The sequence below is a fragment of the Malassezia sympodialis genome, genomic scaffold (genome assembly GCF_000349305.1).
Source record: "Malassezia sympodialis ATCC 42132 genomic scaffold, msy_sf_5, whole genome shotgun sequence".
Classification (NCBI taxonomy): domain Eukaryota; kingdom Fungi; phylum Basidiomycota; class Malasseziomycetes; order Malasseziales; family Malasseziaceae; genus Malassezia; species Malassezia sympodialis.
Genome location: NW_017387803.1, coordinates 31,783 through 57,815, shown reverse-complemented (window position 1 = coordinate 57,815; position 26,033 = coordinate 31,783). Strand labels below are relative to the sequence as shown.

Below are 26,033 nucleotides of genomic sequence, written 5' to 3'. Positions count from 1 at the left end.
CACCGCGGCGTACTTCGGCCTGCACCTGACGTGGCTGGCCCTCAAGAACCGCGAAGAGACGGAGGCGCAGGCCGCGGACATGGCGCAGCTGCGCACCGAGATCCAACGTGCACAGGCGCCCTAGTCTCGATCACCCAGTGGCAACTATGGCACGGGGTATACTACACATAGAACTTCTTATTAATGAGGCGGATGAGGGGATCGAGGTGGAACTGGAGGGCACCGTCGAGGGCGCTCAGGTACGGCTGCTTTTTGTACTGCGCCTCCAGCAGCTCGTCCATCTTCACCGTCATGGTGCCAGCAACAATGCCCGACACGGTCGTCTCGATCTGGAAGCAGCCGATCTCGTTGCTGGATAGGGTGAACGCCAGCTGGTCTAGGGCCAAGTTCTCGGGGCGCTCAATGTGCGCCAGCACACCTTTGGCGCGCAGGCGGGACGCCGTGTACTTGTACGAGCCATAGGCGGGCAGCGCACCTGCTGCCTTGAGGCTGCGCTGGTGGAAAAACTGCGGCGAGAACGGCATCACTTTGAGGCGGCGCCGCGACTTGTTTTGCATCGCATGCATACCGCGGTCCATGCACACCTCGTAGCTCTGGATCTGCGCCTCCATAAACTGCCGCTGCTCGCCGAGCTTCTGCAGCGTGCCAGCAAGCATCTCGTGCTGCGAGCGCCGCTCGACGCGCCGGCGGTGCTTGCCGCGGATATCCGCTGCGATCGCATCCAGCAGGTCTTGGTACTGGTTCGCGCGGTGCAGGCGCCCCAGCTGCTCGAGGTGCAGGGCATGCTCGAGGGCCTGCGCCTTGATGTCCGCGAGCGAGAAACCTGCAGCTGGCGTGTCCGCGTACGGCGGCTGCACGCGGCGCAGCGCCCAGGCGCGCTCGTCCGCGTCGGTGACGGGCGAGACGAGCAGCTCCACGAGGTTCGGCGCCGTCTGCACACGCAGCAGGGCGAGCACGAGGCGCTTCGTCTCCACAAACAGCTCACGCGTCACCATGTCCGCGTCGCCCATGCTGCCCAGCCTGTCTCGCACAAACCGCGGCGACAGCTCGAGCGTCACTTCACTGTCGCGCGCGCGACTCAACTCGGCGGTCGCCGACACGGGTGGCGTGCCGAGCGCATGCAGGAGTGTGTCCAGCGCGTCGCCAGGCGTCGCCAGCGACGCCTCGTTGTTGCACAGCAGCTGGTGCACCGCATACACCTCGTTCGGCGAGATATAAATCACCGGCCGCTGCTGGGTGGCACACACGTCCATGTACTCGTCGAGGCCAAAGTGCAGGTCAGGCGCTTCACACGCGTCGAGCTGCGCCTGTACCCAGCGGTGCAGGCGCGGACTGGCGTCGAGCACGTAGTCATTGAGCGGCTGCAGGTAGAGGCGGTCCTCGCCGAACGGCTCGCCACGCGCGACCTGCGCAAGCACCTCGCTCACCTGCGCGAGGTTGCGGCGCCCCGTGTCGGGCACGGCCGACATGCCGAACGACTCTGGCGCCACGATCGCCGGGTGCAGGTAGCTGCGGTACAGCAGGTGCGTCACGGTGCGGAGGCGCTCGGCAGAGGTGCTCTCCGGGAAGCGTGCTTTCAGGGCTTGCTCGTGCTGCTGAAGTGTGTACTGCAGGCCGTACGGCATCGGCGGGCTCGTGCCGCGCAGCACCTGGAGGAACGACTCGCACGTCGTGCGCAGGCGCTGCAGGCGCTGCAAGAAGGCCGCACGCGTCGGCGGGTCTTCGAGCGCAGCGACGCCGTCGACGCCGAGCGGCGCAGGTGCGCCTGCCGCGGCGGCGAGCGCGCGCTGGATCGCGACAGGGTCGGCCTCCAGCTCGAGCGTCGGTTCGCTGGCCACGCCGTGCACGGCCGGACCGAGCAGGAGGCACAGGTAGTCGCGCTCGCGCACGCCGCACGTAAAGTGGCGCAGCAGGCGCAGGAAAGGCGCCTGCTCTTCCACGTACGTGCCGAGCGCAGTGACGCGCGGCATCTGCTCCGTGAGCGCACTGCGCACCAGCTTGAGCAGCAGGTACTCTTCGCGTGGCCGCTGTGCGTACGCATAGATGGCGAGCACTGTCTGCTCGAGTTGGCGGCGCTCCTCCTCCGACACCATCGCCGCATTCGTCAGCACGAGTAGGCGCGCCAGGTATGTCGGCTGCGTCTGCAGCACAAAGAACAGCGACTGGTACTGCTCGAGCCGCTGCTGGGCCGCGGGGCTCAGCACCGTGTCGGCGAAGGGGTCGTCTGCCTGCGCCAGCACATGCGTCCATGCGCCAGCGCGCCCGGCACTGAGCAGGCCGCGTTCCGTCTTGGCCTTGAGCACGTCCTCAATGCCGATCTTGTTCTTGACCAGCAGGGCGATCTTGCGGTCGAGGTCCGCCACGTGCGTCTCCACGGCCTCGTTCTCGCGAAGCCGCTGCACGACGTCGGTGCGCAGGCGCGTCACGGCGAGCTCTTCGTCGTAGTCGCGTCCGCTGTCGTCGAGTAGGTGCGAGAATGCCTGGACGGTCGCGAGGGGGACATTGACGCCGCGGCGCAGTGCCTGGTACTGCTTCGACGCGCGCCTCGAGCGAGCCAGGCTCTGCACGAGCACCACGTCTTCAATCTGCGCCACAAAGCGGCCCAGGCCATGGTCGAAGACGCGGCGCGCAAGCACGCCGCGCAGCATCGACTGCAGGTACACGACCACGTCCACACTCGAGTGCAAGTGGTGCCACCACCAGTCGTATTCCTGCCGCGCGAGGACGCCGCGGATCTGCGCCTGCAGGCCCGTGACGTCCGGCTTGACATACTCCATCTGCTTGCGCATCTCCTGGTGCTTCCGTCGCGAGAGCGCGGCGCGCAGCGACGTCTGCATGCCGCTCACGGACGTGACAACTTCCGCGCGCCGGAACGCCATGCGCATCTGCGCATACGCTCGCCGCGCCTGGACGCCGCGCGCCGCGGCTTGCAGCGCCACGAGCCACGAGCCTTGCTCGACCGCCTCCATCCGCTGCAGCAGCGCGCGGCGCGCCAGCACGCCACGCACCGCTGCCTGCACATGCACCATCGTGCCGACCTGCGCGTCGATGGCGATGAGACGCCCGTACAGTTGCCGCCGCGCGAGCTCGCCCCGCACCTGCGCCTGCAGCTGGAGGACAAAGTGCTCGTCAATGCGGCTCAGCTGCGCGTAGAGCGCCTGGCGGACCAGCACGCCCCGCACTTGCGCTTGGACTTGCACGAGCTGGCGCCCGGACGCCAGCGCTGCACACCGCGCGCGCTCCTCTTCTGCTGCGCGGCGTGCCAGCACACCACGCACCACTGCCTGCAGCGGGGTAGCCATTCGCGAGGCCGTGCGCTCCCGCTCTGCCGCGTCGCGCCGCGCCGCCTCTTCGGTCAGCACGCGCAGCCGTGCCTCGGCTGCGGCCGTCTCGGCATGGGCCGCGGCGAGTTCCGCCGCATACGCCTCCATCTGCCGCTTCCGCTCCAGCTCGTACTCGAGCTCGCGGCGGAACCGCTCCTTTTCTTCGCGCTCGCGCTCCTCGGCACGAGCACGTTCCTCGGCGGCATGCACGCGCTCGATCGCCGTTTGCCGCTCACGTTCGCGCTCCGTCTCGAACCGCTCGCGCTCGCGCTGCAGCTGCTCAAGATGCGAGCGCTGCGCTGCGAGCTCGCGCTGCGTTGTGGAACGGACGCTCGTGTACAGCTGGTCGCGGCGCTCGCGGTCCTTGGCGAGTGTGGCAGCGCCCTCTTCCCGCAGACGCTCGCGCTCCTTCTCGCGCTCGCGCTCAAAGTCGGCGCGCTTGCGGAGCCGCTCCTGTTCGAGCTCGCGCATGCGCTCCTCGCGCTCCTCCCGCAGCCGCCGGCGCTCGCGCTGCTGGGAAAGGCGCTCCTGTTCGCGCGCCTGATCTCGCTCGCGACGCTCGCGCTCGCGCGCCTCCATCTTGGCGAGGCGCTCCTGGCCGAGCTGCGCAATGCGGTCCTCCTTGGCGCGCTGCTTCGTGAGCTCACGCTCGAGCGCATCGTGCGCGCGGCGGTCGGGGGAGCGCAGCGTCGGCTCGCTGCCGACTGGCTTGAGGTTCGCGCGCAGCGATGCGGCGGTGGTAGGCTCGGCCGGCTTGGCCGGCTCGCGCGCAACGGGCTTGAGGTGCGCGCGCTGCGCCTGCAGTGTACTGGGCGGGGGCACGAGCGGCTTGCGCCGCTCGCCGCTGGGCACGCGGCGCGCGCCGCCCGCGCCCATCTCCTGCGCGAGCGCCTGGCCGACGCCGCCGAAGCTCGGCATCGAGAGGCCCGACGCATCGATGGTCTTTTGCGTCTTGTGCAGCTGCTCCTCGTTGAACTCGAGCTTGCCGACGAGATCGTCGACCTTGTCGGAGCGCCCGTGGTGCGCCATAAAGTGACTGAGGGCGTGGAGACAGTACACAACCTTGGGGAAGTTTTTCTTCTCGTACAGGTCCGTCAGCTCGAAGCGGAAGCAGTTCGGCAGGCGGATCTTGTCGACAAACTGGAAGTAGTAGTTGATGTTGTCCGTGTGGCGGAACTGCAGTCGGGGGTGCACAAAGATGCGCGGCACACACGACGGCTCAAACGTCTTGGCGAGCTTGGCGAGCGCAATACCATTGCGCATCTCCTCGGCCATGTTCGCAATGTCGCCGCCGAGCGGCTCTCCGATCACGCGCTCCATCCACTGCTGCGCCTCACTGCAGTGGCACAGGTACTCGTACGCCTGCACATTATCGCGCTCCTTCTCCATCCACTTGGTCAGCGGGCCACTCGGACCGGGCGCGTCGGCCAGCATCGGGGCGCCCGCGCTGGCGCCGCCGTCGACGCTTGGAAAGGACGCAAGGCTCTGGCGCGACAGGCGGATGCGGCTGCTGCCAAAGACGCCCGCAGCCTCACTGACTTTGCGCGCCGTCTTGCTGCGGCTCATGACGGACGACTCCTGTGAGGCTGGCGCAGCAAACTTGCGCCGCGCCGCCGCAAATCCTGACGCGCTCGTTCCCTCTGTTTTGGCCGGCACATTCTCGCGGCCGGCGACCGCCGCCGTGGCCCGCGCCGTGCCGGCCTGGCGCGCCGCCTCCCGCTCCTGCAGCGACTGCTGCACGAACGGATTGGAGGCGAGTTTGTTCTCGAGGCGCGGCGTGGAGCGGCCCGCCGCGCCCTTGGGCACTGGCGCATCACTCGAGGAAAGCCCCGTATTGCGCGACTCACGCAGGGCGGAGCGCTGCGTAACGCTCATCGTGTCCCCGTCGCTACGCGCCCCGTCGAGGTAGGAGCAACACTGCCAGGGCGGCATAAACACGGCGCGTCCGTGTTGGTCTACACGTGATATATATCACGTGATCACTACGCCGCCCCGGTGGCTCCTCGCGCGGCGCGGCGCGGCGCGCCATACACGGCGGCAGCGCTGCCAGGCGAGGGCCTACGATTTCTGGTCCTACCCTGTTCCTGCGTGACCTGTTGCCACTACCTCGCTAGAGTCCACTCAGGCGCTGTGCCACCCTAGTCCTGTCAGTGTTGTCGCACATACTTTTCGCGGAAATTGGTGTACGCGTTCAACAGTGCTGCTGTTAGACATAGAGACGTACTTTGCTCGTTGATCTGCACCTCGATGGTATCAGAGCGGGGCCGTGTCACGCGGTTCGCGATCGCGGCACTATCCGTCTCGAGGATGATCCTGCGGTCAGCGGCGCACACGCACCCATCGTCGATACTCTCGTCCAGCGCTAGCGTGACTAGGTCCATGTTGTCGAGGATCGTGCGCTTGTCAATCTGGCTTTGCAGTAGCACCGACAGCGTGTCGTAGAACGACTGGAGGAAGCTGTGGATCATCAGCTCATTCTCGTGCTCTGGCGCAATCACAAAGAGATACACGTCGTACGACGCCTTGAACAGCACGAGCTGGTTGTCGTACTGGAACAAATCGCCTGCGGTCAGACCCCCCCACGTACCCGACGCCCGGCGCGCCTTGTCCCACACGCCATGCTCCAGCGCCTCCTGCTGCTTCTGCGTCTGGTACGGGTTCTTGGCGTACAGTGGCGCCAGGCCAGCGGCGCCCGCCCCTGCCGGCGCTGCGACGCCGTCCGCACGCACACCCGGCGGCTCATAGTACTTCGCGAGGATCCGGTGCCCTTCCGAGTCGAGCAGCAACACTGATCATGAGCATCATAAGCACCTACCGGCACGCGTAGAATACAGCGTCAGGTTCATGTCGCGCATATCGAGCTCTCCGTGCGTCCGACGGCGGAGCGACGAAAGCGCACGTCGACCGCGCCGCCCGCCGCCCAGGCATTGCTGACTCAGCATTGGCCACTACGAACGCGGCTGCGCCAGGAACAGCGCGAGCATGACGCTCAGCGCGCCGCCGCCCAGGCACAGAGATAGAGACGATAGAAGCAACACGGGAGGATACACCGACAGGCGGCGTAGGCGCGGCGCCTGCACCATGTGGCGCAATATATCCCGCGTGCGCGGACCCCGCGTGGGCGCCGCGCGCCATGCAAAGCTCGGCTCGTCGCGCGGCGTCGGCAGCGGATCGAGCGCGAGCTGCGTCGGCGGCAGCGCCAGGACGGATAGAGGCGCCGTGTCCTGCTTGTCCCATGTGAACAGCACGCTCTGGTCGCCCAGCACGAGGTGTGCGTGCACCGCAGGGCACCGCAGCGGAAAGGTACGCGCGAGATGGGCCGCGTCTTGCAGCACGCGTGTGAGCGCGCTGTCGTCGGCGGCCCCCTCTGTGGGTGCACTCGCCAGCACGGGGTGCAGCTCAGCGATATCGAGCGCCTCGATCGCGACGCGCGTCTCGGCGGCGACCTGCGCGACGCGCTCCTTCTGCGTGAGGAGGAAGGCCGCACACAGATACAGGGTGCTAGCAGGGCCTGCGCACCACACATAATCCAGTACACGCAGCGCCTGAGCAGGCGCAGATATCTCGTGCGTGAACAGCGTGAGCAGCCACGGCAGCGCCACAATCAGGTGGTTCGGGTAAAACGCGTTCTCCAGCGCGTACGCGTACGGCGCGTCCGCGGCACGCAGTATGTTGCGTACGATTTTGAGCTGGCCCATAGCCGGCATGAGGTCGCGCGTCATGCAGTCGCGCAGAAAGTGCAGGCTCACCTGGTCGACGACGCGCTGCATCGGGGCCCAGGCCGCCTCGTCGGTGGCGTCGGGGCACATGGTGAGCAGTACGTGCGCGACTACGTCGTGGAATCCTTGGAAGTAGCGGAGCGCGGGGTACCGGCGCAGCGTCATACGAATAGCGCGCCGCAGCTGGTCGCGCCGCCTATCGCGCTCGTCTGTCCCGTGCATGTGCCCAAAACTGCGCTGGACATCCAGGTCGACCTGCCCCTCGTCGGGGTGCGGGCTCGCCGTGTCGAGGTCGGCGGCGGGCGCCAGCGGGCGGCTCGTCCATATGTCGGACCAGCATGCACGGCGATCAAGGCCTGCTGCGTCCCAGCCGCCCGGCTGCAATGCACACTGCTCCCAGCGACCGAGCGTCGCCCCGTCCATGGCGCGCGGCACGGCGATCCGTGCGCGGTGGGCCCGCCCAGGGCCTACTAGCCCCCTCCACATGTTGCGAACAAGCCTCGGAACCGCGCCCGTGGCTCGTCGCGGATCCGTCGCAGGCACCATGGCCACGCCAGAGCTGCGGAGAAAGCGGAAGATTGCCGTGCTCGGGTCCCGCTCGGTCGGTGCGTAGATGCAGCTCATCGCAGGCAAGTCGTCATTGGTGGTGCGCTTCGTGGAGGACGCCTTTGTGGACTCGTACTACCCCACGATTGAGAATGTGTTTGAAAAGACGGTCAAGTACAAGGGCCAGGAGTACAACTGCGATATCGTCGATACGGCCGGCCAGGACGAGTACTCGATTTTGAACTCGAAGCATGCGATCGGCATCCACGGCTATGTGCTCGTGTACTCGATCGCCTCCCGCGCGAGCTTCGAGATGATCCAGACCGTGTACGACAAGATCCTCAACTATACCGGCACGTCGACGATCCCCTGTGTCCTCGTGGGCCAGAAGAGCGACCTGCATGCACAGCGGTACGTACAGCGCACTCACGCCAGCCAAGTGCCCGAGGCGGAGGGCAAGGCGCTCGCGCAGTCGCTGCACTGTGCGTGGGTCGAGGCAAGTGCGCGGCACAACGCCAACGTCAGTGCGTATGCTACGAGGCTAACAGGCAGCCAAGGTGTTCGAGCTGGTGCTCGCTGAGATCGAGAAGGCGTCCGCGCCCGGCGGCGCGGAGCCGCAGCCGTCGAAGTGCACCATTATGTAGACCACGTGGGGCGGGCCGTGGAGGCAGCTCCGCGGCGGCGGAGCACGGACGCCCACGACACCATGTCGAGCGAAAACAGCCTCCCGACCCCGCCTGCTGAGGGCAATGTATCGTTCGTGCTGAAGAAGGTGCACGAGACCGCGTTCGAGGACCGCCCGCTTGCGCCGCTCCGGCCGGGCGAAGTGCGTGTGAACGTGCGTCAAACCGGCCTGTGCGGCTCCGATTGCCACTACCGCGAGCACGGGCGCATCGGCGACTTTGTGCTCACGGCGCCGATGGTGCTGGGCCACGAGTCGGCTGGTGTGATCACGGAGGTCGGCCCCGGCGTCGAGGACCGCGCGGTCGGCGACCGCGTCGCGCTCGAGCCGGGCGTGCCGTGCCTGTCGTGTGCGATGTGCCTGCGGGGCGACTACAACCACTGCCCCAAGCTGGTGTTCGCTGCGACTCCGCCGCACGACGGTACTCTCGCTACCTACTACACGCTGAACTGGGCCTTTTCCCACAAGATCCCGGACAACATGTCGATGGAAGCCGCGTCGCTCATGGAGCCGCTCAGCGTCGGCGTCCACGCGGCCGTGTCGCGCGGGCAGGTGCGTGCGATGCAGAATGTGCTGGTCCTTGGCGCAGGTCCGATCGGCCTGATGATTGGCGCCGTGGCGCGTGCGTTCGGCGCGCGCCGCGTGGTGCTGTGCGACCTCGTCGACGAGAAGCTGCGCTTCGCCGAGTCGTTCTGTGCGACGTCCACGTACAAGCCGTCCGCGCCGCAGCCCGGTGAGACTGACCCTGACTGTGCTGCGCGCAATGCGCGCACGCTGGTCGAGCAGGTCGGCGGCGACGTGGCGCAGAACGACGGCTTTGACCTGGTCCTCGACGCCAGCGGCGCCCAGTCGTGCATCCTCCTCGCAGCGTGGGCCGCACGCTGCCAGGGCCGTGTCGTGCTTGTCGGCATGGGCCGCGCGGACGTGCTCATGTCCGTCAGTCGCGTGATTGTGCGCGAGGTCGAGGTCACTGGCTCGTTCCGCTACGGCAGCGGCGACTACGACATGTCGATTGCGCTCGTGGCCGCCGGCCAGATCGACGTCACACGCCTCGTGACGCACCGCTACCTCTTCGCCGACGCCGAAAAGGCCTTTGATGCCGTGACCCGCGGCCACGGCGAGGACGGCCGCACCTGCATCAAGGTGCAGATCTGCCAGGGCGCCGCGCCCGGTCTCTAGACACACACCTCCATACCGAGAATCTCTGCGCGCGAGGCGCTGCGCCGCCCGTATGCTCCGCGGCGTGGGCGCGGTCCGCCGCGGGCTCGCCCATGTCCGCCCGCGGGCTGCGGCGTTGCATACCGTGCCTACGACGGAGGCCCTGCCGTCCTGGCAGGCGCGCAGTGCGCGCTTGGCGGCGCTGCACCAGGCCCTCGCGACCGATCGCGCCGCGCACGCGTTTGACGCCTTCTTGCAAGTCGCGCAGCAGGATCCGACCGCGCTCACGAGCACTGAGCTCCGCGGCATGCTGCGCATCCTCATGCGCATGCGGCCACGCACGCCCGACGTGATGGACCGCGTGCTCGTGGTGATCGAGCAGGTGAAGCGTGCGCACCGCACCTTTTTGCACCGCTCGTCGCCGGCCGACGCGCTCGTGCTCGCCGAGCTCACGCAGATGCTCCAGGATGCGTCCCTGTGGAATGCACTCCTCACAAGCGCGCGGGGGCGGCGCAAGTACGTGCCTCTTGGCGCGCTCGAGGACCTGCTCGACCTCTTTGTCGCTGCCGAGACGGCCGTCGCGGCCGTCGCGCCGCCGCCGCACGCGAACGCCACGCCGACCTTCCCAGACACGGTGTCGTACAACCTGCTCCTGCACACGCTCGTGCGCAGTGTGCCGCGGCACGGGTGTGTGCACCCCCGCCGCGTTCGCCGCGCGCTGGCCGCGCCGAGCTCGTGGGCGGGCACACTGCGCCACCAGCTGCGCGCCGCGCCCTTTAGTGCGGCAGCGGCCGAGCAGTACTTTGAGGCGACGTGGGCGCACATGGCATCCAGCGCCTCTACGGCGCCGTCGCCCCTGTCGTGGTGTATTCGCCTGGCCCTCTACACGCGGCTCGGGCGCCTCGCGCAGGTCCACGCGTGCGTGCGCGACCTCGTGGCGCGGGGCCTCGGCTCGATCGATGTCGTGAACGCGGCGCTCAGTGCGTACGTCGCACTGGCGCCACCAGCGGCACGGCGCGCGCTGCCCCAGGCGGTGCAGCATGTGTACGACGCACTGCAGGCGCAAGCACTCGGCCGCCCGCCGCCGGCCAGCGCTCGCGCGGCGCTTGAGCAGGTGCTCGGCATACCCGCCCTCCCTCCCGGGGTCGTGCCGGACCGCACGACGTACGCTGTGGTGATCAAGGTGCTCGCCGAGGCAGCGGACCTGCCCGGCGCCCTGCACGCACTGCACGACCGGGTCGCGACGCCCGCGGGGGGCGGACCCCCCACGCTGGACATGTATCATACGCTGTTCGCCGGCTTTGCGCGCTTCGGCGTGCGCGCGCGTCGCGAGGACGGCGTGTCTGCTGCGCCGCCCGGGGCATGGACACTCGAGGGCGAGGGCGCCTGGACCATCTTTGCGCTGCACGAGCTGTTCGAGGGCTATCTGCGTGTCGAGCCTGCGCCCGCGTCCGTGGAGCGGCGGGTGCCGCCCCCGACGCCCCGTGCGCTCGCCCATGTGCTCGCGGCGCTGCGGCAGGTCAGCGGTGACGACCGCGCCTATGTCGGCGCGCAGTGGGCGCGCCTCATGGCGAAGCTGAGCGCACCGCCGTGGCAGCGCGTGCGCCTCGATACCCGCACAGCACACGCGCTGCGCGCGCTCAGTGTGCCTCTGCCTGCGTCCGCTCTCGGCGATAGTACACATTAAAGTTCCAGCGGCGCTGGCGTTAGCGAAACAACGTACCGCGAGATCCCGTACAGTGAGCGTGGGGTGGCGCTCCAGGGCCGCCATCATCGTGTGCATGCGGTGCTGGAAGTGCGCGTGCTCCGTGTGGAGGCGCTCGGTGAGCGTCGCCTCGGTGTGAGCGGCGGAGCGCAGTGGCTCGACGCCGCTGGCCACGCGCGCGAGCTCGGCTGTCGCGTGGTGCGACAGCTCGCTGGCGGCTGTGGCGAAGGCCAGGACACATGCGAGCTGCGCACGCACGTCGTCGGCGAGGTGGTCGCCCTGGCCGCGGCGCCCGCGCAGCAGCGTCGTGTGGATGAGGGTGTGGAGGTACCGGCGGTGCGTCTCGATGAGCTGGTCGAGGTCGCTGGCGCAGGTGCCCAGGTCGTGCTCGAGGCGCTGCCAGGCGTGCGCTATGCCCTCCAGCTCACAGAAGCTCTGTAGCTGGCGCACAAAGTGCACCATCTCGCTCAGGCGCCCGAGCGTCGTGGCCAAGAGCGTGCGCAGCGCTGGTGGCAGGCTCTTGTGGTGCCGACTGCGCATCGTGGCTTTTTGCGTCGCGAGCAGGAGCGCCCAGGCGCTGCTCACACTGGCCGACACGCGATTGAGCTGCCAGAGGTAGTGGAACAGCAGCTGGTAGCCGGCCATCGCCGAGGCGTCCAGCACCGCATTGACCGGCGACTCCACGCGGTACTCGAGCGTAAACGTGTCCCAGCCCGTGTCGCCCGGGCCAAAGTCGAGGCTGCGCGCGTCCAGGCGCCGAAGAAGGTCGGGGTCGTCGAACTGCGCGTGTGACGCGCGGATCGCCGTCTCGAGCGCCGCGCTGAGGTTGTGCTGGTACAGCGTCGACGCAGGACGCGCGAGACTCGGGCCGAGCGTCTGCAGCAGCGCGTCGGCAAAGTCGCCCTGCGTGAGCAGGAGGTACGACTTGAGGGCGCGCAGATGGTCGCGCAGTCGGAACTGGGTCAGGTACAGTGCACACAGGTGGCCGCTCGCGAGCGCAAACTCGGCGTCAATCGCATGCTCGAGGCCGGCCATGTCTGAGTAGCGCAGCTCGCGGCGCGACCGGCCATGCACGCCCTGGTCTGCGCCGCAGCACTCGCGCAAAAAGTGCAGGCTCTTGCCGGTCGAGAAGATCTTGCGCGCAAAGTGCTCGCTCAGGAACGTCGGCAGCATTTCAGGGCGCAGCACGAACCGGTTCTGCCACACGGCGGCCGCATCGACGCTCTGCTCGGTGGCCACGACCAGGTCGTCCGTGGGCTGCGGCGTGTGCGCGGCCGGCGCCGCACACGCCACGAAAAACTCGCCAAAGGGATCGTCGAGCTCACCGTCGTAGATCCAGCGCGAGAGGGTATGGAAAAACGGGCGCGACACCTGGTCGAGCAGCGTCGACGTGCACCGCCGAATGAACGGATCCCCGGTGAGTGTGTATGTGTGGATGGTCGAGACCATCGCGCCGCCATGCGCCTCGCGGCAGCTCTCGACCATGGTGCTCATGAGGCGCATGCGCAGCAGCGGCTCGCGCGTGGTCTGCACGAGCCGCTGCAGCGTGAGCGGCGGGCGGAGCGGCTCGCCCTCCTCCTGCGCATGCCACTGCGCATCCATCTGCGACACGAGATCGCAGTGCGCCGTCATCTCCTGCGCGAGAAAGTGCGTAAGGCTCTGCGCGGTCAGGTGCGTCGGCGTCGGCTGCGTGTGTTCGTCGACGTAGCGCTGCACGCGCAGGTACAGCTGGCCCAGCTCTGCGACGCGGTGGATCAGGTCGCGCGTCGGCGGCGAGATCAGGCCACGACTCTCGTCAAACTCCAGGCGCATGACAGTCTGCGCGCGCGTCGTGCCGTCCTCCCTCGGCAGCTGCCACTCGTGCTGGAAGCGCACGCACGTCCCCGAGATGCCTTGCAGCAGGTAAATCACGTCCCGCACGAGCTCCTGCTCGCGCACATGGACGACCCCTTTGCGAGCACGCAGTCGCTCCAGCAGCTCCGCACGCGGCACACGCGTCCCCGCTTGCAGGTCCGCGACGCGCACGACGGCGGTGCTCGCCATGGTGTTGATGGCCGCGACCTCCACCGACGCGCCGCCGCCCCAGGGCCACGTGGACCACGTGCGCCGCCCCCTCGCCGAGCGCCTGCCCCGAGCGCACCGATCGAGTCCCAGCATGAAGCTGCGCCGCCCCCGCCCGGCGTCTGTGGCGCTAGGAGCATCTGTTGGCGCACAGCCGCATGCACTGACGTCGCCGACGAACCAGACGAGCTTGCTTGTGCCGAGCGAATCGCGGGTAGGTGCGCCCATCCCACGCACTCCGCCCGCGTCGCCGTTCGAGCTCGATGCCCAGGTCGCTGCGTTCCGGCACGAAGTGCACTTCAGCAGTGCGACGCCCGTGTCCCAGTGGATCCGCTTGGCGGACCGGCTCAAGCGGCAGGCGGACCAGCACCACAACGCCGGAGATCTCGAGCGCCAGTATCTATGGTACGTGCGACGCAGCTTATTTAGTCTCGCCAAGTGCGCCAAGATCCTAGACGAGCTCTTGCCCAACGAGCACAGCGGGTGGTCGAAGCTTGATGATGAGCGTCGCGCACATGTCGCGCAGGTACGTATGGCCCGCTTACGCAGACCGCGGCGACCATTCGCAGCATGGTTCAGCTGACGCGCGATGCCATCCTGGAGGCGCGTCAAGAGCTCAAGGGGCCATTGATGCCTGCCGCTTCGCGCTCGCCCAGTGGCCGCTCACCTGGCCGCTCGTCACTACGGCAGAGCACATCTGATGCGCACGATACGCCGTCCAAGCGTGTCTCGTTTGCTGTATCCACTGACAAGGGATCGCCGCCCGCGTTCCCTCTATCCTCGTCCTCGACGTTTCGTCCCAAGCTGCCCTGGCACCGCGAGTCGTCACGCTATGGTGCCGCGCCGGCCGCGGCGCATGAGAAGCCCGCGAGTCGGCGCATGCCCTGGGCGCCTCGCTTGCACAGCAAGGGGAGCATGTCGTTCCTGGGCCCCGTCGTGGATGAGCCGCCGCCTCCGCCGCCGCCTGCGCCGGACCCTCCGCGTCCTACATGGCGCCGCAGACGCTCGGAGCGCCGCTTCCTCACTGCAGAGCCCGTTGTATCGCTATCCGTGGCGGCCCCTGAGATGCGGGGCGACTCGCCGGCATCGCCCACCTCCCCCCCCGTGACGGAACCGGCAGATACCCTGGCGCCGCCCTCCGGTGTGTCCGAGCCGCTGCGTGTCCACCCCCTGTCACTTCGGCCGGCCATGCCTACCAGGGCGACGCCCCAGCGCTCGACGCTTGACGGGGGATCGCTACGGCCTGTGCACCTGCCGCACTCGCTGCCCACCACGTTCCTCGAGTGCGCACAGGCGCAGCTCGCCGCGGACATTGAGACGTGCGGCCTGCTTTTGGGCCGCGCCGACTCGGCACTGCATGTGACGCATCTGCTGCTCCCCCCGCAGAACGGCACACCCGTTAGCTGCCATGCGGAAGGCGAGGAGCAGGTGTTCGCCTACCAGATGGAGCACGACTTGATCACGCTGGGGTGGATCCACACGCATCCGACACAGACGTGCTTCCTCTCGTCCCTCGATCTGCATACCCACGCGAGCTACCAGGCCTTGCTCCCCGAGTCGGTCGCGGTGGTCTGTGCGCCCCTGCACGAGCCGTCGGTCGGCGTGTATCGCCTCACGCAGCCTAGTGGACTGCAATATGTGCTCCGATGTACGGACGAGGAGCCATTCCATCCGCACGAGAAGGAAGCGTCGCTGTACATGGAGCCGCACGTGCACTGGGACCGTGCGGCGCCGCTGACGGTGGTGGATCAGCGCGCGACATAGATGTATCTACTAGTGTACGAAGGCAGGCGGCGCAGGCGGCGCCGGCCCACTGGTCCCACCGCGGATCCACGCGTGGTAGCAGTCAAAGTCGCAAGGTGAGCCGTCCGGTGCGGCAAATACCGCGCCTAGACACGGCTTGCGGCACCGCGTACAGACGAAGCACTCGCGGTGCCACACGGCGCGCAGCGCCTCGACATGCTCGTCGCCGACAGGCCGGTGGCACGCATGGCACTTTGGGCGGTGCAGGCGGTGGTGGCACGCCTCGCAGTACGCGTGGCGCCCATGCACGAAAAACGGCCGGCTGCCTTCCGAGAGGCTCGAGTCGTCGGCGTCCTTAGGATCGATGAATGGCTCGCCACAGCTCGCGCAGAAGAAGTGCAGCTCATGGTAGGCACGCGACTCACCAAAGGCATCCACTGTGACGAACCGCTCCTCGACGATGGGCGTCTTGCAGTGGAAGCAGCGGCGCGAGAAGAGCTCGTGAAAGTCCAGGTGGCAGTATGGCTGCCCGTCGTGCTCGTAGAACGAGACGTGCTCGAGCGGCGTCCCACAATGTGCACATGTAAAGCACCGTGCATGCCACTCGTGGCCCATCGCATGCACCATGGCGCCGCCGATCCAGCGTGAACACCGGTAGCAGGCAGCGGTGATGCCTTCCGACACGCGCGAGCCTTGCCACAGTTCGCGCTCCGCCGCCGATGAGCTCGACGCATGCTGAGGCGCCGGCGCCTCGTCACTCATGGCAATATTTGCGTCGGGATCCGAGGCCATCGGATCCATCATGTCGTCCGTCATTACTTCACCATCGATCATAATCACGGGAATCGATGGGCGGGTCTCGTGTGGTGCGCCGGGAGACGGCGAGCGCGCCAAGGGGGGTATCATGGAGTCGCTGTTCGTGCCCGCCGCTGCCGTCGGCCCTGGCGGCCCTGGCGGCGGGGGTGGCGACGGGAGCGGTGGACGTGGCGGGGGCGTCCCTGGAGGACCTTGAGCGCCCGTGCGCGAACTGTCAGGAGGTGCAGGTAAGCTGGGCTCAAAAGGTCGCGCCAGATCGAGCGCCGGTGCCCCCTCTGCCCGCGGTATCGGTACAGGGAGAGGCCGGGGATATGGACGAGGCCCATCGTCCAGGGACGCCACCGATGCCTCTGCGTCGTGCATGGCCTTTGAATCGTGCATGGCGTGGGCCCGAGGCGAGACGGGACGCAGGTCAGGGCCCGGACGGGGGCCAGGCGGAGGAGTGCGTGAATGTGGAATGGCCGGAAACCTGCGTCGGCGTGATGGTGAGCCTTGCCGCAGGATCTCCTCGGCCCGGGAACATACGGCAGCGGACGACAGGGGCGATGGGCCTGGCGTGGATGGTTTCGGCGGCACCGGCGGTGGGCTACTCGGCACGGCCATCTGTGCCCCGAAAGGCTGGATCTGAGCATTCTGAAACAAGTCAAACGCACTGGGCGACGCCATCAGCGGCCCTGACGGCCGTGGCAGGGGCCGCTGTGGCATGACGCCGTCACGGAGTGGAGCATGGGGCATGAACCCTGGCACCGCGCCATGCGCGCGACACATCACGTGCCATTTCGAAGACTGGCGGTGGCGACCGCCTTCTTGGTCTGCCATCATGTCCCTGTGCGGACGTGCTGCGATGCGCAGCGTGTCGCAGACGACACGCTCGTTTTCTACCACACAGTATGTGGGTGTGTCGCGCCGTGCGCGGCGCCAGATGCAGCAGCGCAAGAATGACGATCTGCGCCGCGCTGTGGCGCTGTACCACTTGACGCCCAGCTTCTATCCCACGTCGACGCAGGGCGATCACGATGCCGAGCTGGGCGAGGCCGTTGCCGAGAGCGTGCTCGGTCCATTCATGGGAGAGCGCACGGGTCGTCCGCACGTGCACTTTGCGACGACCGCCGAAATGCTGGCGCAACAGCGGCAGGCGCAGCAGTCCGGGCGGCGCAACACACTGGGCGAGCTGGATGTCTATGATTCGATGCCACTGCCAAATGCGCTCGTGGGCCAGGGCCCTGTGTCGGTGTCGCGAGGCGCGTCGGACGCTGCAAGCCTGCGGCGCCAGTTTGTCAAGGCGCCGAATGCCTACGCGACGCGCCGCGCGCGCGATACCGCAGGCCATGGCGATTTGTACGCCCAGGAAGAAATGTCCCTGCGCAGTGCGCAAGTACGGGATGCCCTGTTCGGTACGGTGGCAGGCGAGCTGCCGGGCCTGGAAATCGTGCGCGAGCGTGAGCGCGAGTGGAAGGCGAAGGAGCAGAACGAGTAGGTAGTAGCAAACCGGTGTCGCAACACGTAGGAGCGGCGGAGGTGGGGGACCTGTGGGGGGGACCGTATGCGTTTGGTACGTATACGACTTGTGGACACAGCTTTTCAACGCGCGCCAATGGTTTAGTGGTAAAATACAGCTTTGCCATACGGATTAGCTGTGCCGGGGGTTCGATTCCCCCTTGGCGCACACTTTTGCTGCACGTGAGCGCGTCGCGCTAGGGTCGGTCGTGCCTGCCCGCGCTCTTTTTACCGCGCGCACGATGAGCGCGAGTGCGGGCCCCATCCTGCCGGTGGTCCAGCTGGACATCCACTATGACCAGGAGCGCGAAAAGATCCAGGATTTTCTGGAGCATTTCAAGGCTGCAGCATCGGAGGTGCCGCCCCTGTCGGAGGTCGGTAGTGCGTCGCACGGTCCTGCCGAGGCGCCGGAACAGCGACTCGCTCAGGACCTAGGCGATGATTCCATGCACATTGACACGCCTGCGCAGGACGCGATGGTGAACAAGTACATGGTGCAGCTGCAGCGGATTGCCAACCGCGATCAAGAAATGCTCGTTATTGAGCTCGACGATATTGCGCAGTTCCGCTCCGCGAGCGGGCGCTTTGTCGGCGGCACTCTGGTCGCGTCGATCCAGGGAAACACGAAGCGCTACACGAATCTGTTTTGTGATGTCGTGGACAGCCTGCTTCCGCCGCCTGACCGCGACATTTCCGACAAGGACGACGTGCTGGACGTCATCCGACACCAGCGCATGGAGCGCAATGTGCAAAACGAGCAGGCCGAAGAAAACGCGGGCGAGGTCGCCGAGGTGTTTCCGCCGACGCTGCTGCGGCGCTACATGCTGTACTTCAAGCCGCCCGCGCGCAGCGCGGCCATGGCCGTGCGTGAGGTGCGCGGCGCGCACCTCGGTCGCCTGCTGACGCTGCGCGGGGTGGTGACGCGCATCTCTGATGTGAAGCCGTCGATCCTCGTGGATGCGTACGCGTGTGACGTGTGCGGTGCCGAGGTGTTCCAGGAGGTCACCGGGCGGCAGTACATGCCGCTCACCTTTTGCACGAGCCGCGTGTGCTCGACGAACAAGACGCGGGCGCCGCTCTACCCCCAGGTGCGCGCGAGCAAGTTTTTGGCGTACCAGGAGATCCGCATCCAGGAGATGACGGACCAGGTGCCCGTCGGCCACATTCCCCGCTCGATGAGCGTGCACTTGTACGGCCGCCTGACGCGCCAGGTGAGTCCTGGCGATGTGGTGCAGATCGGCGGTATCTTCCTGCCGCTGCCCTACACGGGCTTCCGGGGGATCCGCGCCGGACTGCTTACGGATACGTACCTGGAGGCCCAGCACATCCGCCAGCTCAAAAAGACGTACGAGACGATGGAGCTGACGCCGGAGATTGAGGAGGCACTGGCGTCGCTGCGTGCCGACCCGTTCCTGTACCACCGGCTGGCGACGAGCATCGCCCCTGAGATCTATGGGCACGAGGACGTGAAGAAAGTGCTGTTGCTCCTGCTGGTCGGTGGCTGCTCCAAGGCGATGGGCGATGGCCTCAAGATCCGCGGCGAGCTGAACGTGTGTCTGATGGGCGACCCTGGTGTGGCCAAGTCGCAGCTGCTCAAGTACATTGCCAAGGTCGCGCCGCGTGGTCTGTACACGACCGGCCGCGGGTCGTCCGGCGCGGGTCTGACCGCCGCCGTGCTGCGCGATCCCGTCACGGACGAGTTCGTGCTGGAAGGGGGCGCCCTTGTCCTGGCCGACCGCGGCATTGCGTGCATCGACGAGTTCGACAAGATGGAGGACGCCGACCGCACGGCGATTCACGAGGTCATGGAGCAGCAGACCATCTCCATCAGCAAGGCCGGCATCAACACGACGCTCAACGCCCGCACGTCGATTCTGGCCGCGGCGAACCCGCTGTATGGCCGGTACAACCCGCGCGTGTCGCCCGTGGACAACATCAACCTGCCTGCTGCGCTGCTGAGCCGCTTTGACATTCTCTACCTGATCCTCGACACGCCCTCGCGCGACAATGACGAGCGCCTGGCGCAGCACGTCACGTACGTGCACATGTACAGTGCGCCGCCTGCGCATGCGCAGGAGGCGATCCCGCCCAACCTGCTGCGCCACTTTATCGCGGCGGCGCGGCAGTGCCGCCCCACGATCCCGCGCAGCGTGTCGGAGCACATGGTCCATGCGTACGTGCAGATGCGCGCGCAGCACAAGCAGGACGAGGAGCGCGACGAGGCATTTACGCACACGTCCGCACGTACGCTGCTGGGCATCGTGCGTCTTTCGCAGGCACTCGCGCGCCTGCGCTTTGCCGACGAGGTCGAGACGTCCGACGTGGAAGAGGCGCTGCGCCTGATCGACGTCAGCAAAGCGTCGCTGTACCACTCGTCGCGGCCACGCGGCGACACGGGCGACGACCAGAGCCCCGTCTCCAAGATCTTCCGCCTGCTGCGGGAGATGGCGTTCCAGGCCGGCCAGGAGGAGGCGGAGCAGCGCGGCCCGCCGCGCCTCGGCGAGCTGTCGCTCCCGGACGTGCGCGCGCGCGTGCTCGCAGCCGGCTGGGTCGAGGCGCAGCTGCAAGAGACGCTCTTCGAGTATGCGTCGCTCGGCGTCCTGCAGGTCGTCGGACAGCGCATCGTGTTCCTGTAGCTACGTATGGTACGGCGCCATGGCTTGCACGATACGGCGCAGCGCCGTGCTCACTTCGTAGTCCACGCACGCATACGCCTCCCATGCGCGCTGCATCTCGTGCTGGAATGGCGCAAGCGACGGCGGAAACGTGGCCGCGTTCGCGTCGGCACCCGCGGCCGCGAGCGCCCGACGCACCAGCTGCGCCTCGCGCACCAAGTGCGTGTCGGCCTCGACGGCCATGTCCTCGGCGCGACGGCGCACCGCCATCAGACGCTCATGCGCTTGCGCGAGCGCCGGGACGAGCGCCGGCACATGCGGCTGCACACTCCCATACTTGTCCTCGGCCAGCGAGGCGAGCACGAGGTGCTGCAGCACCTGCGCTGCCCAGCACGCGCGCGCGCGGTCGTCCAGGAGGTGCGCATCGAGCCACAGCGCAGGGGCCGGCGCCACCAATGCCGAATAGAGCGTCTGGGGAAAAAGGACATGCTGCGCCTCGGACGGCATGCGCGCCCACAGCGACGACACGACGTACCCGAGCGTGCGCCACAGCGCCGAAGCGCGGGAAAGCGCAGCCGGCGTCGGGGCCGTGGGCGGCGCCGCCGGCGCCGCACCCGCCTCGGCCGGCGCGGCGAGGCGGTGCCACNGGCCATAGGGCGTCCATGCTGCTGCTGCACGTCCTCAAAGAGGGCGTGGCGGCGCGCCGGCTCGGACTGCGCCCAGTGGGCGAGCTCAGCGAGGGCATGTGCGGAGAAAAAGGGGTGCGGGTCGTGCAGGCCGCCCAGCAGCGCCGTGAGCGGATCGTTGAGGCGGGGCGGAATCGCGCACAGGGGCTGCGTCCAGTACACGTCGAAGAGGGTGTGTGTGGCTTCGAAGAGCACGAGGAGGAATGTGATGACGGGCAGGGCATGGAGGCCCAGGGCGCCAGGGGCGTACGGCACGCGGAACGACGGCACGAGGAAACGCCGCACGCTCGTTTCCACGCCGACGACGCGGAGGACGGCGGCCCACCAGGTGTCGCGGGCGAGCGAGTACGCCAGGAGCAGGAGCGGCACAGCCACGAGCAGCATCAGCGCGCGCAGAACGTGGCGCGGCAGGGCGCCGAGGCAGCGCGTGCGCAGCGAGGTGCCGAGCGCCGTGGGCGAGAACGGCGGCACGCCGCGGCGTCCGCCGGGCACAAGCAGCATGTAGGCGACCGCATAGGCAGCGCCGACGGTGGTGCCGAGACTGACGGCGCTGAGGAACGCCTCGTTCACATAGTACGCGTGGTGAGCATCGATGTAGCGCATGGGCGAGAGGGGCGCGCTCCAGCCGCGCAGGCATACCTGGAGCACGGCGCACTGCATGGCCACAAGAGCGCCGCACGCGGCATGGAGCGCCACCGCATGCCATGCGTCGTCGGCACGCAGGAGGTGGGCCACGAGCGAGGCGCGCGAGACGCAGGGCAGCGTGCGCGGTGGGACCGCACGGATGAGATGCGTGCGGCGGAAGAGCAGGAGCGGGACGACGGTCGTGGCCAGGACCGCCACGCTGCTCAGCACGACGAACGAGCGCAGGGGCGCCGCGGGCGCGAGCGTCGCGACGAGCGCGGCGTATGTGATGATCCAGGCCAGCACGTAAATGCGCTTCTGCCGTGGGCGCATGGCCTCCTTGACAAGCGCGCGGTACGTCGCCGCCGGCGAGCCGGGCGGCGGGGCGCGCGTGCGAGCGTCCATGGCGAGCGGCCACGGCGGGGCGCGTCGTGGCGGCAGGCCCTGGGTGTCACGTGCGGACGAAGAAGACCGGCGGGGCTCGTCGCGACGGCCTGGCTCTGACCATGTTGCGCACCGGACTCTGCCGCACGTCTGTGGCGCTGCCGCGCCTTGGAGGTGCGCGGCTGCTGCACCAGCTGCCTCCGATGCCTGCTGCGATTGCTGAGGGCTGCGAGCCGTTCCTGTCGAAGCGGACGACGAGCCTGCTGTGGACGCAGTGGCAGGCGGGGCTGCTGCAGCGTCTGAACGAGGAGGTGAAGGGTGCGTAGTGCGTGCTGACCCCAGGCACGCCGCATGCGACGGAATCGGTGGTCGAGACGGTGATGAGCACAGCGCGCGACCGGCAGAAGATCCTCATGTTCAACTACGCGTCGCTGGCGCTCAACACGAGCTTTTTCCTCGCGGGCCTCAAGCCGCACGACGCGCAGGCGTCGCGCGCGTACCCGCAGCCGTCCACGCACATGGGCGCGGTGCCGACGTTCTACGGCAAGACGCTCGCGACGGCGATTGCCGACCAGTTTGGGTCCCTGCCGCAGTTCAAGCTCGCCGTGTCGGCGGCGGCCATGGGCATGGTGTCGAGCGGCTGGGTGTGGGTCGTCAAGGACGAGCACGGCCGCCTCGGCGTTGTGCCGACGTACGGCGCCGGCACGGTGCTCGTGCAGCAGCGCCGCCAGAGCGGCCCGAGCGACCTCGTGACCGCCGTGCAGGACGGGCAGGGCGGCGCGGCGCCGGACGCCGCCGAGGCGCCCGCGCCGGCCCCCGCGCCGNGGCCCAGAGCTCGGCGGCTGGCGCCATCGGCCACCATCTATACCCCTTGTTCTGCGTCAGCGTGTTTGAGCATGCCTGGCTCGGCGACTATGGGTTCTGGGGCAAGGAGCGCTACCTGACGCACTTCTGGGACTGCCTCGACTGGGAACGCGTCGAGCGCCTGTGGGGCGACCAGCGCGCCTAAGTAGTCTCGTAGCCGCGCGCCGTGGCCCTCGCCGCGGTCGAGCGCCGTGGAGGCATATTTCCTCGGCTCACACAGCCGCCGAGCCTGCACGGACGCCACGACGCTGCAGCCGATGTACGTGCCCAAGCGCTCCGAGTCGGCCATGCAGCGTACGGGACGTGCGCAGTCGCTGCGTATTCACACGTCGCAGGTGCGCCGCAGCATGTCCCACGATAGCGAAGCGGCGCCCCTCTCGTCGTCGGTGCAGTACGTTGCCACTGCTCACACCAGACTCACGTCGGCGTCGATGCACGCGCACAGCCGGCCCAGCTCGCGCGTGGCGTCACCGCAGAGCGCGCAGGGCCCGCCATGGAGTCCGCCGCTGCGGCCCCGCAGCATGAGCCGCAACGCCGCCTACGCGGCGCAGTCGCTCGTGGGCGCCCTGGCCCGCTCCTTCTCGCCCGGCGCGCCGCACGAGTCGGTGACGTTGTTCTTTGATGCGCCTGCGTCCATGTCGCCCCTGCCTATGCGTGATGACGAGGCGCGGCGTGCCAGCTCGCCGCCGCCGAGCAGCGCGGGTCCGTCGGCGCATGCCGAGTTGTTCATCCCGATGGAGCAGCTGGTCGCGCCGCAGGCGCGGCACGGCGCCGTATACCTGCGCGATGCGCGCGCTCGTCGACGGCGGCGCAGCAAGCCGCCGCGCGTGTCGCCGGTGCAGGCGCTTGTGTCGTCCGTGCGCCGCCTGATGGCGATGCTGGCGCTCCTCGCGCGCCCGCGCGAGCTGGTGGCGCAGGTGCATGCTGCGCTCGCGTCCCAAGTGCACGCGTGGGACGAGGCCTTCCGCGATCCCGCGACGCGCCAGCGGTGCTGGTGGCCCGAGTGGATCGCGGCGTATGTGCCGCTGCTGGTGTGGGTGGGCGTCAGTGTGCTGAGCACGACGCTGGTCATGCTCTTCCACACGCAGGTGTTCCATGGGCTGCATGCGCTCTCGCTGCATCTCCGCTCGCTCGGGCTGCTCGGGCGCGTGCTGTTCGGCCTCATGGTGTTCGCGACGACGTTCCCGCCCCTGCCACTGTACTCGACGCTGATCGTGCTGTCGGGCTTTGCGTTTGGCGCGTGGCAGGGCTTTGTGGTGAGCTACATCGCGGCGCTGTCGGGCGCAGCGATGGTGTTTGTGCTGAGCCGCACCTGGCTGCGGCCCTGGATGGTGCGCCTGCTGATGCACGCAGGGCCGCTGAAGCGCGTCGTACGTGCGATTGAGCGGCAGCCGCGCCTGCTGTTCCTCGTGCGCCTCGCGCCGTATCCCTACAACCTGCTCAACACGCTGCTGGCCAGCTCGCATGTGCTCACGCTCCGCACCTACCTCGTGTGCACGGCCATGGCGCTGCCGAAGCTGCTCGTGCACACGAACCTTGGCGCGTCGATCCAAAACTTTGCCACCTATCAGGCGTCGTCCACGCACAACGACTCGTCGCGCGCCGACCAGCTTCGGCAGCTCGCGGGCGGCGCGGGGCTCGTGCTGTGCGTGGCCCTCCTTCTGTATTTGTACTCGGTCGCCCGCGACGCGGTCGACAGCCTGGACGACGAGAGCGACGACATACTTGACGACGACGTGGACAGCGCGCCGCTGCGGCACTCAGCGTGCTCGCCCCTGGGGTCCGCGCCGCTGCGGCGCGGCACGCCCCTCGAGGCGCGCGGCGAGCCCTGGCTATGGCGCGAGTCGCCCCTCCCGAGCGAGGCGCCCCTCCTCCCGGGCGCGGTGGCGGACCTCGAACGCGCGGCAGAAGATCACATGAACTAGCTAGGCATGTAGGTAGACGACTATCTATGAGCCTTCATCGACGTGTCTGAGGCTGATAGCGAATGAATACCGTTGCTATTCGCCAGGCAAGCACTACCAAGCCTGATACCGCATGTATGCCGTCACCTGCATGGGCGAGCAGGCACGGGATAAGGGAGCGGGCGAGTCTGACACCGTGTGCGTAAAAGCGCTTGCTGGCTACCTCCTACACATGGAAGAAAAAAGCCAAGGGGCGCCCGCGGCTGCCCTCCACCTACGATGGCGCCGCGCCCCGAATACATTGTCGAGCACATGGAGGAGGACGAGCCGGGGGCCCCCGCGCACTTTGCGCCGTGGGCCCTGCTCGAGTACCGCCACATGCTGTACCATGTGGGTGAGGGCACGACCGTGCACTTTACGTCGCTCTCGCAGGCGTCGCTCGAGGCGCTGAAGGAGGCGTTCGAGCAGCCGCTGCCGCCGCTCACGCGCCCGGCCCGGTTCGAGCTGCATGCGCAGTCGGTCACGACGCTCGCGCGCGAGCGCGGCTGGGCGATGGAGCGCATCTGCCTACTTGACCCCAAGGCGCCGCTGCCGCTCTCGGTGTGTGATGCAGGCATCCACACGTCGTCGGCGGGTGCGGCGCACGGCGACGCTCCGTTCACGCACTTCCTCTTTGGCGGCATCCTCGGCGACGACCCGCCGCGCGACCGCACGGCCTCGCTGCGTGAGCTGGGCTTCCCGGGCCGCCACCTCGGCAGCGTGCAGATGTCGACCGACACGGCGCTCGGCGTCACGAAGCGCGTCGTCGAAGACGGGCTGCGCCTCGGCCTCGCTGAGCTCGACGGCGCGCGTGGCGCAGACACGGCGCAGGACGGCACAGGCGCGCTCCGCTTCGTCGACAGCCCCACGCTGCAGTTTTCGCGCAGCGAGTCGGTACGTCGACCAGCTGACCCAGGTGGAACTGCCGTATCGCTACCTGGCGCAGGACGCCGCGACGCCGCTCATGGCGCCGGGCATGCGCACGATCATCTACCGCGACTTTGACCGCGCGTTTGAATTTTAGAACCTACGCAGGCGGCTTGAGCAGGAACTCGACGCCCTGCGTCTGCAGCTTGCGCTGGAACTGCTCGAGCCACCGCTGCAGGAGCGGGACGGCCTGCGGCGCCGAGTCAGGCGCAAACGACGATAGGTACGAAAACACCTGCTGGGCTGCCGGTTAGTCGCTCGACGTACCGATAGGCGCCGCGAGCTGCGCCGCCTGCTGCACGAGCGTGTCGGGCTGCGTGCGCGCCGCAAGCGCAAGCGCCTGCGGCGGCTCAGCCTGCGCGCTCTTGCCGATCGCCTGCATCTCGCGCTCAATGACGTCGAGCGGCTCGATGCTCAGGCCGAGCGTCGCGGTCTGCGGGCCCGGCGCGGGCGCCTCGCGCCTCGCGTCGCGCAGGCGGAAGATCGCCGAGGGCTTCGTGTTGAGCAAGCTGCGTCAGTCGCTGTACGCACCACCCTAGCAGCTGCCACTGTGGCGCGGCGCCGTCGCCGCGTGGCCACATGAGGTGCACGGTGGCACCGTACCCCTCCGGGAACGCCTGCTCGCCCGTCATAAACACGACAATGTGCTGGATCTGCTCAGCCGCCTCAAGGAGAAACACGGCATGCGTCGCGTCGACCTGCTGCGGCGGCGGCAGGGGGAGCCGCCCCGCGACCACACA

The 26,033-nt window shown here is 68.1% G+C and overlaps 13 protein-coding genes across 13 annotated transcripts; 8 read left to right on the top strand and 5 right to left on the bottom strand.

Moving 5' to 3' along the window:
* Positions 1-161: 161 nt before the first annotated feature.
* Positions 162-5,198, bottom strand: MSY001_1219 (uncharacterized protein; the record flags this gene model as incomplete). The annotated part of the gene is made up of 1 exon (XM_018886333.1): positions 162-5,198. One exon carries the CDS (start codon positions 5,196-5,198, stop codon positions 162-164), a length of 5,037 nt encoding a protein of 1,678 aa, XP_018739817.1.
* A 272-nt stretch (positions 5,199-5,470) lies between these two features.
* On the bottom strand, positions 5,471-6,169 carry MSY001_1218 (uncharacterized protein; the record flags this gene model as incomplete). The annotated part of the gene is made up of 2 exons (XM_018886332.1): positions 5,471-6,111; positions 6,139-6,169. The coding sequence occupies 2 exons, from the start codon at positions 6,167-6,169 to the stop codon at positions 5,471-5,473; spliced, it is 672 nt and encodes a 223-aa protein (XP_018739816.1).
* Positions 6,170-7,655: 1,486 nt separating this feature from the next.
* Positions 7,656-8,232, top strand: MSY001_1217 (uncharacterized protein; the record flags this gene model as incomplete). Its single annotated transcript, XM_018886331.1, has 2 exons — positions 7,656-8,070; positions 8,141-8,232. 2 exons carry the CDS (start codon positions 7,656-7,658, stop codon positions 8,230-8,232), a joined length of 507 nt encoding a protein of 168 aa, XP_018739815.1.
* A 62-nt stretch (positions 8,233-8,294) lies between these two features.
* MSY001_1216 (uncharacterized protein) lies at positions 8,295-9,449 on the top strand (the record flags this gene model as incomplete). Its single annotated transcript, XM_018886330.1, has 1 exon — positions 8,295-9,449. One exon carries the CDS (start codon positions 8,295-8,297, stop codon positions 9,447-9,449), a length of 1,155 nt encoding a protein of 384 aa, XP_018739814.1.
* Positions 9,450-11,068: 1,619 nt separating this feature from the next.
* Positions 11,069-13,176, bottom strand: MSY001_1215 (uncharacterized protein; the record flags this gene model as incomplete). The annotated part of the gene is made up of 2 exons (XM_018886329.1): positions 11,069-11,128; positions 11,152-13,176. The coding sequence occupies 2 exons, from the start codon at positions 13,174-13,176 to the stop codon at positions 11,069-11,071; spliced, it is 2,085 nt and encodes a 694-aa protein (XP_018739813.1).
* A 112-nt stretch (positions 13,177-13,288) lies between these two features.
* On the top strand, positions 13,289-14,958 carry MSY001_1214 (uncharacterized protein; the record flags this gene model as incomplete). The annotated part of the gene is made up of 2 exons (XM_018886328.1): positions 13,289-13,720; positions 13,774-14,958. The coding sequence occupies 2 exons, from the start codon at positions 13,289-13,291 to the stop codon at positions 14,956-14,958; spliced, it is 1,617 nt and encodes a 538-aa protein (XP_018739812.1).
* Positions 14,959-14,967: 9 nt separating this feature from the next.
* Positions 14,968-16,575, bottom strand: MSY001_1213 (uncharacterized protein; the record flags this gene model as incomplete). Its single annotated transcript, XM_018886326.1, has 1 exon — positions 14,968-16,575. One exon carries the CDS (start codon positions 16,573-16,575, stop codon positions 14,968-14,970), a length of 1,608 nt encoding a protein of 535 aa, XP_018739811.1.
* A 22-nt stretch (positions 16,576-16,597) lies between these two features.
* MSY001_1212 (uncharacterized protein) lies at positions 16,598-17,230 on the top strand (the record flags this gene model as incomplete). The annotated part of the gene is made up of 1 exon (XM_018886325.1): positions 16,598-17,230. The coding sequence occupies one exon, from the start codon at positions 16,598-16,600 to the stop codon at positions 17,228-17,230; it is 633 nt and encodes a 210-aa protein (XP_018739810.1).
* Positions 17,231-17,492: 262 nt separating this feature from the next.
* MSY001_1211 (uncharacterized protein) lies at positions 17,493-19,886 on the top strand (the record flags this gene model as incomplete). Its single annotated transcript, XM_018886324.1, has 1 exon — positions 17,493-19,886. One exon carries the CDS (start codon positions 17,493-17,495, stop codon positions 19,884-19,886), a length of 2,394 nt encoding a protein of 797 aa, XP_018739809.1.
* Positions 19,887-19,936: 50 nt separating this feature from the next.
* Positions 19,937-21,580, bottom strand: MSY001_1210 (uncharacterized protein; the record flags this gene model as incomplete). The annotated part of the gene is made up of 3 exons (XM_018886323.1): positions 19,937-19,976; positions 20,008-20,483; positions 20,543-21,580. 3 exons carry the CDS (start codon positions 21,578-21,580, stop codon positions 19,937-19,939), a joined length of 1,554 nt encoding a protein of 517 aa, XP_018739808.1.
* Positions 21,581-21,762: 182 nt separating this feature from the next.
* Positions 21,763-22,503, top strand: MSY001_1209 (uncharacterized protein; the record flags this gene model as incomplete). Its single annotated transcript, XM_018886322.1, has 2 exons — positions 21,763-21,877; positions 21,902-22,503. The coding sequence occupies 2 exons, from the start codon at positions 21,763-21,765 to the stop codon at positions 22,501-22,503; spliced, it is 717 nt and encodes a 238-aa protein (XP_018739807.1).
* Positions 22,504-23,292: 789 nt separating this feature from the next.
* MSY001_1208 (uncharacterized protein) lies at positions 23,293-24,348 on the top strand (the record flags this gene model as incomplete). Its single annotated transcript, XM_018886321.1, has 2 exons — positions 23,293-23,793; positions 23,815-24,348. The coding sequence occupies 2 exons, from the start codon at positions 23,293-23,295 to the stop codon at positions 24,346-24,348; spliced, it is 1,035 nt and encodes a 344-aa protein (XP_018739806.1).
* A 258-nt stretch (positions 24,349-24,606) lies between these two features.
* MSY001_1207 (uncharacterized protein) lies at positions 24,607-25,390 on the top strand (the record flags this gene model as incomplete). The annotated part of the gene is made up of 2 exons (XM_018886320.1): positions 24,607-25,260; positions 25,313-25,390. 2 exons carry the CDS (start codon positions 24,607-24,609, stop codon positions 25,388-25,390), a joined length of 732 nt encoding a protein of 243 aa, XP_018739805.1.
* Positions 25,391-26,033: the final 643 nt, after the last annotated feature.